We start from the raw sequence: 11946 nt of genomic DNA, 5'->3' as shown, positions 1-11946 counted from the left end.
TTTAAATGTCTAATCATAACCATAACCAGAAACCCAACCTGAATACATTTTTCCTAAATTGAAAGCCTTAGCATAAAACAACCAGTTCTCTTGTGAGGGCCAGGAAAATTGTCCTCGCATCTATTTCACAAATTACTGTGTTTACATTTGACCCTAGAAAGTATGGTAATCAAGTACACACACACATGCACGCATGCACACACACACACACACACACACACACACACACACACTCGCACGCGCGCAGGCATGCATGGCTGCGCATGGGTTTGCATGCATACAGTAACTACTGTATCTCTTGACGAGTGTCAAGTGTTCCTCTGTGTATTTTTCAAAGAAGTGGGGAGGCGAAACTGTGTGTAGACACGCATGCATTATGATTTATGTGTGACAGGGTCACAAGCTGAAGGTTACAGCAAGTAGTATAGTAGCCTTACAGTCATGTTTTCTTTCCTACGGTGTTCTTTTGTTTGGTGTTTGTTGCTATAACACACACACACACACACACACACACACACACACACACACACACACACACACACACACACACACGTTTATGGAGGACGTGTTAGTGCAGGCTGTGTTCAGTTTGTGATTCAGTCGATTACATCACTTCCAAATCTCCCCGAAACTTTACGACCGCCGACTCCTTGGTCTGCAACTCAACATTCTTCTCGTGAAGTTCAGGCATCGAAATAATAAAACAACCTTCAATCAGTCAATATGTTGGAACAGAGAATGATAGCGGCTATATACAGACACAGATCGACCGAAAAAAAGGGCCAAGCCGCAACAAATTAATAAATCGCTGGGCAGAAACCTTATATCTATCAGCTTGCAGATCAGCTATTTTCACTATGTTAAATAGTTTTTTCAAATAATGATAATAAAAATTATACTTTTTTTTGCACAAGCCAGGTGGTTTTTGGGCACCCCTTTTACCCTTGCCAGGCAAAAACTTTAAAACAACTACAAAATGAGGACCCTGTGACGCGGCTGTTGAATATTGTTGGGCTATATAGTATTAGCCGACCATGTTTCCGTGAGTCGATCTAGCATGAAACTAGCATGGGAGACACTAATCTGTTAAGTGGAACCTAGCGGTAATTTGTTATTGATCTCCTAATATAGTACTTGGACTCATATCACCTTATCTGCGCCTCAATTCGGACATAAATGCTGCTAAAGATCTCGGCCATTACGGGACTCTATGGAGCGCGCGCACCTCTTCGATATGGAGCGGATCACCGTTTGTTTTTTACCGCTCCAAGATGGCGGCGATGGATGCGGTAAATATTACAATGATCATTGATTCTGTACTATAAACACCGTAAAACGTAAATATACGACGGTGGCATTAAAGTGCTGGGGTTTATTTCTTGTGTCTCGTTGTGAGCTTGCAGATTAGCGATTAGTACGATGCGGTATGAATCTGGCTTCACGTGTGAGCATGAGAAAGAAAGTGAACACTGGGAGAAGAAGCAGAGTTGCAGACAATGAAAGGTGCCTGCAGGCCATGCTTCTCCCAGGTGAGTCTATGTTATGTTCTAATGGTTACGAAGAGGAAAAAAACATTGGAATATGGAAATGCTGGCCGTACTGAAGACACAAAATAAGTACTTTTCAGTAAACCCGAGTCATGTTCTAAACCAAGTAATCTGATCCGTGTCCCCCGGGTGCATAGGTACGGTATTTGTAGTGCCCCCCCCTCCCCCCATCCAGTCATTACACTGGCCTGGGACTAGGACAAGAACAGTTACCGTGTCAATGTTGAGGTCATAATTTAAAAGTATTTGATTATTTTAGATTGATAACGTGTCATGCTGTTTAAAGAGAAAATAGCCGGTCTACAAGCTAAGGACGCATGGCAACTGGGAAATGGCTGAGCCCTGTGGGACTCTATAGTAGGCCAACCAGTAAGACGCCCTAAAGGGCGAGGTTGCGTGCACTGGCCATATATGGAGCGGATCTTCATCGTTGGCTGATGTCACGTGATGTCACGATGACCCGGGGGCTTGCCTGGGGTGGTTAGGTGTCAAAAACACACGATTCCATAGTTAACTGCGACCTACTACCTGTAGGTTTTAAATGGATAAAATGGCCAATTGTCCAAATTCACCACATTTATATTAAAGTAAAGATCAATGCAGACATTCTAAACATTACTTCATCCTTGCTCTGCTCTGTTCTGCCCTGACTGATTCATCCAGGCCTTGGTGTTGGCACACAGTTAGTTGGAAGTGTTTGGAAAGCATTCCTGGAGGTGAAGGTAAACTATATGAGAGACAACGTGGTTTAGAGGCACACACGCACACACACACACACACACACACACACACACACACACACACACACACACACACACACACACACACACACACACACACACACACACACACACACACACACACACACACACACACACACACACACACACACACACACACACACACACACACACACACATATCTTACATCTGAGGCCAGACATGCACAAGAACGTAGAAACATCTCATTACTACAATGTAACTACATCTCAGAAGAAAGGGAGTCCACTGGCATGTCTGGTAAATGGTAAATGGTGCATTTATATAGCTTTACATATAGCTTGTGCATTACATTCACCCATTCAATTCACGCACACATTCATACACACCGATGGCGGCGGAAACCATGCAAGGCACCAACGAGCAATTAGGGGTTCAGCGTCTTCCTCAAGGACACTTCGACACTAACTCTGGGGGAGCCCGGGTTCGAACTGGCAACCTTGCGGTTACCATCCAGCTATTCTACCCCTGAGCCACCGCCGAACGGCAAGCCAGGGCATCACAGGAGCAGGACAACACAGCATAACGTTGATGAGAAGACATAGACACTGGAACAGCTCGGACAATTTAAGCCACTTTTTATTAGCACATTAAAGCCGGGAAAGCATCCGTGTCATTTTAGATTTTTGAAACCAAATGGACTCGGGAGGGTCCATTTTACGCTCTCAAGAGTTAAATTTGTTAGCAACTCTCTATCATTTAGCTGGGGACCACCTGGAACCCCCTCAAGGCCCACTGGTGCTCTTTGGACCACTTCTTGAAAAGCACTGGTCTTCATCACACTGTCAGAACAGTGCATGTGGACTTCACGTCTGCAATGCAATTACAATACCAGCGCTTCTCAAACGTTTTTTTTAATTTTTATTTCAGGTTCCACCATAACTCTGAGAGTGTACAAATGGAACCAAATGTCCATTTTGGTTCCATTTGTACACGCTCAGTTACAGTCCTGTAATGTTTCATGTGGAACCCCCTCTAGGGATCGTTAAAGGGGGTCGTTAAGGAACCGGAATCGCGGCCCAGCGCTCCTAGACATGTTTCTCTCATGCGTACTGACATTCACTTCCTTGTTTATGGCCCGACTGAACTGTCTCTTTACTCAAAATCTACAGCGCACAACTAAATGATTTAAACAAAATGCTTTCGTTTTTCTCGTTACCAAATAGTAAATTAACTTAAATGGTATCTTTTGTTGAGTTTTTTTTTTTTTTTACACAGTAGGCCTACTTACTCTGACTTCTTTGAATCCTGCACTTGACAAATAATCATTTATTAGTATTATTAAAAATAATACTAAAACTAACACTAAAACTAAGTCAGCGTCACAAAAATAAAAAAACTAATAAGAACTAACAAACCCGCTCTAAAAAAAATTAAATTAAATTAAACTAAACTATAATGAAAAATACAAAACAATTATATCCTTATCTGTAATACGGTAAATTACCCTGTTCTGCACATGGCAGTCTCTGGAATGCAACAATCTATCAATTGACACAGTGTAGGATCTAGGTACATGGTCATGTGGGCAATTACAGTTACAGTAACTACATCTCATTCATTATATAGTGAATCTCCTTCTATGAAAATATTGAATGTGTTCATGGCCCATCCATCTGACCACTTAACAACACACTCATTATTTTCAAGGTTTTGAAAAATGCCATGAAATGGAAATGAACCTCAGTATACTAGGATATCTCATGCATTACACTAGAATGTATATCATTTCATTCAGTATACTCGAATGTATCATTTCATTCAGTATACTGCCAGAATATCTCATTCAGTTGCCATTGTCATTCACCACATCGTATTGTGTTTTCAGTGTCTCACTTTTCAAAGGTTCTACAAAGCCACAACAAAGGCCCTTTACTACACGAGAGAGAGCACTTGGGGCGAGGGAGAGAGAGCTGAGAGATTCTGAGACAAACAGCTGTATATTTCTGAATGGATTAAAAGCAGTGCAGTCAGTGCTCCGGATGTGTCTTATCTTATCTTAACTGAACATTAAACTGCCAGAGCACTCTCTCTCTCCTGAGGATGTTTTTCCCCTTCTCGACTTTCCTCTATTAGCCTATAACAATGCAGGGGTAATTACAAAAGCTAAAGGCTACACCATAATACGACCATGCTGGACCTGCTTTGTACGTAAACAACTACTCTGACCGCAGCACTAATTGCTTCCTGCCCAAGCTATTGTTAAACGGGGCCGTTGTGCTGCTAACGAAGTGCTTTTTCCGCAGCAGCGCAAAGTGGATGGACCAGACAGCGGGAGGCGTGTAGCCTGTCGGCGAGCAGCAGCGTCATGGTGCACATACCTCGGATGATCCCGGACCTCCTCCGGGACTTGGACTGGACCTTGGTGAACCTCCCCTTGAAGTCCCTGGGGTTGAACATGTCCACAGGCAGAGAGGCAAAGTGCTCCAGGGCCACCGTCCCCCTGCCCAAGGTCCCGGCGGCGCTCCTGCCTTCGGGGTCGTCGCCACAGTCAGGGTCAACGTCGCGCGGATCGGGACGGCCCCTGCTCGGGCAGCGGCCGTCGCATGGGTGGTCCAAGCTCCCCCCGTCGCCACCAAGGCTCTCGAACCCCAGGCTACTGACACTCCTCATGTCCTCCAGAGACATGGCAGTGGCACCACCACCACAGCCCCCCTGGTCTCCTTCTAAAGACCCCCAGGCTCTCCTCCTCACAGACCGGTACCATGGAGCATCAACCACTCACATCCCAGCTGGACAGAGGAGTCTCCCAAGATAAAGTGACAAAATGAATAATGGCTCACGTGAAAGCGAGAGCCGTAAAAGTATACAGCCGCAGTACTGTCCTACAAAACCATACGGCACAGTCAAACCCACACAAATGATGCCTTATTTTCAACTGTTTGGTGGGGGTTTTTCCCTTTCTTCTCTACAAAGCAGTGCACCAGAGGGTTCACTTTTGTTGACTGTCTGGCGAGAGAAGAAAAAGAATATCCTCGTTCACTATCAGATTTCTGACGCCGTCACAGAAAATCCTATAATTGTTTTGTTTCTTCAATCTTCACATTTTCAGTTGCAATTTCTTCTTCTTCTTCTTCTCCTCCTCACTGGGAGAGAAGGGGCTGAATGGAAGGGGGCGGGGTCCTGGGGGGGGGGTCTTCCAAAGCAGCGTGTTCGTCCAGTCCAGTCCAGGTACAGTGGACAGTAGAGTCCTTGTTTTGTTGTTCTGAGAGAGAGAGAGAGAGAGAGAGAGAGAGAGACAGACACGCACACACACACACACACACACACACAACTCTACAGAGAGTTCAGCTTCTTCTCTCTTGAGAATCCTTACTTCTCTCTCTCTGTCTCTCTCTCTCTCTCAAGCTGAACAAATATCCCTCAATTCTCTCGTTTGTGTGAGAGAAGTTTGGTCTTTGTCTTTGTGCAGGCAAGTTTAACAACTCTTCTTCTCTGTTCTCTCAGGCGGTCTGGGATTTTCTCGTGTCTGCTGGCTGCGTTCTCACCTGTTCTTCCTTTCTGTGTGTTTCTCTGTCTCTCCCTTCGCAGACACACAGCTGTGTGCTCCTCTGTGCTCAGGTGGTGTTGAGGAGCAGGGGGGCGGGATCCCATTACAGCCGTGCTACTTGATTGGGTGGTTTGGGAAGTTTTGGGTGTCTCTCTTTTCTTTATTCTCTCTCTCTCTCTCTCTCTCCCCCCAGCTGCCACTGCCCCCCCACACAAACCTATCCTCCCTCTTGCCTTCACCGTGCAGTAATGTGATAATTATTTCTTCCTTTCCTCTTTACTCTCTCTCACACACACACACACACACACACACACACACACACACACACACACACACACACACACACACACACACACACAAACTTTCCCTCTGTTTCCTATATGCACAGCTTTGTGTTTGTACCATGGAATGTGATGATTTGACTGGCTGAGCACGCAATGTGATGATGTATTATGATGTTTGATGATAAGAGCACCCCTCACTTCATACAAGTGTGATTTTCTAATCAATCTCTCTCTCCATTTCTTTGTCCAACTACTTGGTTATCTGACAACTTAGAATGGCATGCGTTTTCAGTTGGCTGCCACATGGCATGTGGGTGTGTGAGTGAGTCTGTGTGTGTGTGTGTGTGTGTGTGTGTGTGTGTGTGTGTGTGTGTGTGTGTGTGTGTATATGTGTGTGTGTGTGTGTGTGTGTGTGTGTGTGTGTGTGTGTGTGTGTGTGTGTGTGTGTGTGTGCCCCTATAGTAGTCACTGGTTGAGGCTGTTTATCCAGTTACAGTAACCTCACATTGTGTAGATGGTGTAGGGTTACCACAGCCAGCCACGCCTCCCTCTCACACTCACACAGCAAGCAGTGTAAACCACAAACAAACAGGAAACTCTTCACAATATACTGTAGTGTACACGCACGCACGCACACACACTCACACGCACGCACACACACACTTAGGTTTAGGCCTCTAATCACTAGACAGATGAGATCAAGTGAGACAACTTTTACACACAGACAATAAGTTCCACTGGTTGCAAGCCGCACGAACAGGAACATACTGTATTCAGTGCCCTATATCTTGTGTGCTTCAAATAGCCAATCTACAAGCTCACAACGTGTCGATGTAGTTCGGGTATTTTCACTATTTTTAAATGTTTTTCAAAATAGTAAAAATTCCTAAAAAGTTTAGGCATGAGGGGAATGATAGCGTCCTCAATGCCAAATGATGTAGCACATCATGTAGCACTAAGCCTGGAAAAATGTGTTTTTTTATAAAAACACAAACATTAAATGCCATTGACAGTGAATGAATTTACGTCATATGTGCCTGAGCAAATCCACTGTCGGTATGTATGTAGCTATGTCTGTCGGTATGTCAGTGGAGACCCTTGGCCAATAAGTGACCACTATTGAGAGTCGCAGTCCCGCCCCCTTTCATGACGACGCCAGGCCCAGGAAATAGTTTCCAATGCATTTTTCCCATAGACATTTCAAAACGTATTTATTTAAAGACCGTATAAGCGTCGTACAAAGCCATCTCTTGTCGTGACAAATCATGACAACAAACACAATATTTTGGACCAAACAAATAATTACAAAGAAGAAAAACAAAAAAAAAAGCCGTTTTCTTCTTCTTTCTAATTATTTGTTCAGCCCGAAAAATTGTGTTTGTCACGACAAGAGTTGGCTTTGTCCGCGGCGTAAACGTCTTTAAATAAATACTTTCTGAAAAGTTTATGAGGAAAATGAACGGGGAATTATTTTCCGGGTCTCTCTCGGGGCGGGACTGCGACGCTCTATTGGTAACGTAACTATGGTATGTTTCAAGGTCGGTATAATAATGGGTTTAAAGGATTTAAACCCATTAAATGTTCGTATTTTTGTTTTACTTGATGATGTACGATCTTAAGAGCACCCCTCACTTCACACAGGTGTGATTTATTTTAGCAGTGCATTTTATGCACAGCATTGTGTGTAGGTGTGTTTGAGCACGGAATGTGTTGTTTGTAGCACGGAATGTAATGATTTGATTGGCTGATGTGCGATGATGTTGTCATCATCAAGGCACCACTAACTTCACACAAAACAAATTTTGTTTTTACGAATGCCTGTGAGCTTCAGTTCTTGATACCAAATTAACCCTTATGGGTCTGTAACTCTGAGAGTGTACAAATTTGGTCCATTTGGTTCCATTTGTACACTTTCAGAGTTAAATTTACATTGGGATCTCAGAGATAGAAATGCCATTGAAAGTGCATGTCAAACTGGGGGTCCTTGAATTAAACAGGTCTTGTGGGGGGCCCGCCGGCTAATGAGTGTCAATTTGGGGGTCCTTGACAACCACTGTCTTACTGTACTGAAAAAAAATCACACTTGTGAAGTGAGGGGCTGCCACTGTATTAATATCGGCCACATGTCTTACAGTACGTGTCATTTAATGCCCTAAGCAAACATTAAAATCCCATAGACTTTGCTTCCATATGAACTTAAGTAATCTTAAAAAGCCCTGTATTGGAGGGGCTAGCGCCCCTGTGTTTAACAGTAATCGTTTATTAATATAGTATTATATAATTGTGTTATTACGTTGGAGGCCCACCAGTGGCCCGGTGGATGAAAATGTTCTAGAAAGTCCACCTTTAGTGCTCTCTCTCTCTCTCTCCTAGTTAGATCATGATTGTCATGACATCAGGTCTCTCTAGAGTCTAGAGTAGCTCAACCAAGGGACAATTCCGCAGCCAACAACACAACCAGGCCAACAACAGGGTGATGTAACCCTGAATATAAACAAGTTGGAAGATGGAAATAATATAAAGGCATCGGAATCGTGAAACATTCCCATAATAAGCATTTCCCCACTTCTGTGGTGCGTTAGACACTGCAATCCTTCAAGTCTGATGCTCATGGCCTCCTAATGATTTATTAACACTGAAGTAAAATGTGACAGAAGTAGCATGTGCTTAAATTAATATTTAGAAAATGTTTCAGATGTCAAAAATCTCTGAGATGATGGAATGATGGTCATGGAAGGGGAACCTTCTGAAAGCTTCATGGACACACACACACACGCGCGCGCATGCGAGTCCTCTCTCTCTCTCTCTCTCTCTCTCTCTCTCTCTCTATCTCTCTAAAAAAAAGAGGCGTGTTCCATCCTCACAGCTAAATGATTTGCTGCATGATCTCATGTACCAGCCAATCGAAAGCAGAGCCGGCGAGGCGGACTTAGCCAATCAATCTTCAGGAATGTGTCTGTGGGCACAGAGACAGGAAGTGAGCAGGACAATACAAGGCGGTCTACATTTGTGTTATAATAGCATGGTTGGATTCATCCTCCCATGTAAATTAAAGTCAGTATACTGTATTTATGGCAGCCGTGCGTTACTGTATGGGATACGTGTTATTCTGAGGTTGAGAACCCAGTCCCACTGGGTTATGACGTTGAATGTGTGGTGGTGTCCATGGAACAAAGCAAAATAAAATCTCATGACTGAACATGTAAAGATGATGTTTTAAGTATTATCATTCTAAACCTTATGTTGCTGCTATAGCTATTCTACATACAGCCAACCAGTTGGAAGAAATCACAGGTTGAGGCTTTAAACTTTGTCTGAAAGCATTCATGTTCATGGAAGATGCTTCAAAACATGAATTTTATTGCTAGTTAGACCATTTCAAATGCTCTTAATATACGGTAACTAACAACCTATTTGCGGTGTGCGACATGCTTCCATGGAAGACATGAATGGCTTCTATGAAATCCAAAAGTCTGAAATCAGTTGTGGCTGTGAAGTTTAATCCTTGGGTGTCGTGGAAATCTGTCAGCACAACCTCAGAAACAAAGCTCCAGAAACAAAGACACATGAAACCAAGCATGAATGATTAGGGGTTCAAATCCAACTGGGGTTCCAAATGGATCCTTAGAGGTCCTTACATTCTGAGAATGTACAAGTGGAACAGGAACCAAATGTACTCATAGGGTCCAACTATAACTGACTGTAAATTACAGTTTAGAGTTAGAAAAATAAAATTTATATAATTGTCTTTTAAATTCTAATATCATCGTGTGCGTGCGTGTATGTGTGTGTGTGTGTGTGTGTGTGTGTGTGTGTGTGTGTGTGTGTGTGTGTGGTGTGTGTGTGCGTGTTTGTGCATGTGTTTTACCTAATTTCCCTGGTGACAGTGGTGAGTAAACAGACATAAATCGGCTTAGAGTTGAATTATGAGCTTAATGTCACCCGTCCGCCCACGAAGAAGACATGAATCAGTAGGACTACACACACACACACACACACACACACACACACACACACACACACACACACACACACACACACACACACACACACACACACACACACACACACACAGCAGTAGTAATTAGCACTAACTGCTTGTTTGTGTGTTTGATGCAATGTCAGCCCGTCTCAACGCCCTGTTAAATCACGCGTGACTTCCTGTCTCCGTTGATTCCTCTTCCTTCACGCTATTCGCCTCAGCAGCCCCTCCTCCTCCTCCTCCTCCTCCTCCTCCTCCATCTCCCTTGTCTCTCCACCACTCACACTGCACTAGACTCTTTATCCCAGGGGTTCCCAACCCCAAATTGACACTCATTAGCCCGAGGAACCCCAGTTGAAAAGATATGCCAGGGACCCCCATAAGAGAAGATTTGTACAGCTCTAGCAGTGATTTTCAACCATTTTAATTTCAAAGACCCCCAGTTTGACATGCATTAGTCTACGGACCACATTAAATGGCATTTCTATCTCTGGGACCCCAATTTATATCGTAAAACCAATGTTAATTTAACTCTGAGAGTGTACAAATGGAATTGGAACCACATGGACCCGTTATGCTGACTGCTGAATTTATACTATTTCTCACTCTCAGAACATTAGACCTATACAAATTACAAAATAAATACAACTCAAATTGGAATGATATTACGCCATCATACCAAGCTAGAAACCTATTTCACTAGTCTAATCAGACTAGAGTCCGAGTGTGACGTCGGACAAACTGATAATAGCACGGCACCCAAGTGTCACATTTTTGGAATGACACTGGTAAAAGGGGTGACATTTTTTGTGAGCTTACCTCACTCTTTCAGACATAATTTAACCTTATTAGCTTGTTTTTGAATAAGTTGGACATTGTAACTTAAGCACCAACCGGCGGTGTCTGGCTGCCACTTGTACTTGTACTGTACTTGTATAAGCATGTTACAAATCGTCTCTGTCTGGTGGAAACCTCATATGTCCAAAGTGGTTACTTTTCAGGATTCAAATTCGAAAACAGCAAAAGCAGCAGATCTACAAGCTCAGATCTGCTACTTTTGATACTGACGCTGTAGTACGATCAAGTAGGCCGTTAATTTATTAGGGTGGGAAAAAAACACATAATATGGAGATAAGAGGTTTCTGCCCAACAACAACGAAATAACACGTCTTGATCTTGAACATTGAGATTTCCTGCTTTACCACACAAGTCTCAGCCACAAGGAATGAGCCGCCGTCACTGTGCTTATTGTTAGTATTTTTAACCAACTTCTTCATTCCTAGCTCTGTTGGTCTACCACCTGCACAGCATTCTGCTATGTAGACAGGCAGGAAGGTAAGAGTCACTTTCACCACATTAAATCCTGGTGGTTATTAGTGAAATTAATTAGGCCATCTACAAGCTCACAACAACAAAAAAGCAGATTAGCAAAAATGTTGCATCACGCTGTTATGCAAAGAAGCATGAAATAACACTGAAGTTGTTAATTGATTTGTTTGTAAATTACATAAAAATTTAAAATATTCAAAAACATGATTTGCGTTTAATCCCAAAAAAAGTAATAATTGCCCCCCCCGCCAAAAAAACCCCCCTCTGTATCTGCAACCCTAATTATTATTAGTATTCAAATATTTGTATTGAATTTTCCACAAGTATACAAATAAACACAAACACCAGACACCAGTACTCAACACACACAAATAAAATTAAATGTCAAAAACCAAAAACTGTAGAATAGATGAAAAAGAGAACCAACTATAAGAACCTGCAACCCTAATTAACACACAGTTGAATTGTATGGCTATGAAGTAAAACTTGCTTTGCTGCAGTCTAGTGGCATTGTATTTTAAAACCAGTGTGACTG

The 11946-nt window shown here is 43.0% G+C and overlaps 1 protein-coding gene across 7 annotated transcripts in view; it reads right to left on the bottom strand.

Moving 5' to 3' along the window:
- Positions 1-10044, bottom strand: part of fryb (furry homolog b) — a 108457-nt gene extending 98413 nt beyond the window's left edge. For 6 of the 7 annotated variants that reach the window (XM_080779733.1, XM_080779727.1, XM_080779729.1 and 3 more), the window contains exon 1: positions 4648-5887. In XM_080779733.1, coding sequence (XP_080635859.1) covers positions 4648-4954 — 307 coding nt within the window. In that variant the 5' untranslated portion in view covers positions 4955-5887. Of the gene's footprint in view, positions 1-4647; positions 5888-9968 lie in introns of those variants that run through there. The other variant, XM_080779732.1, reaches the window with a different exon arrangement.
- Between the last annotated feature and the right edge of the window lie 1902 nt (positions 10045-11946).

Source organism: Protomyctophum bolini, assembly GCF_963924005.1.
Source record: "Protomyctophum bolini genome assembly, chromosome: 13".
In the NCBI taxonomy this organism is placed as follows: domain Eukaryota; kingdom Metazoa; phylum Chordata; class Actinopteri; order Myctophiformes; family Myctophidae; genus Protomyctophum; species Protomyctophum bolini.
This window is presented reverse-complemented; position numbering and strand designations above follow the sequence as displayed.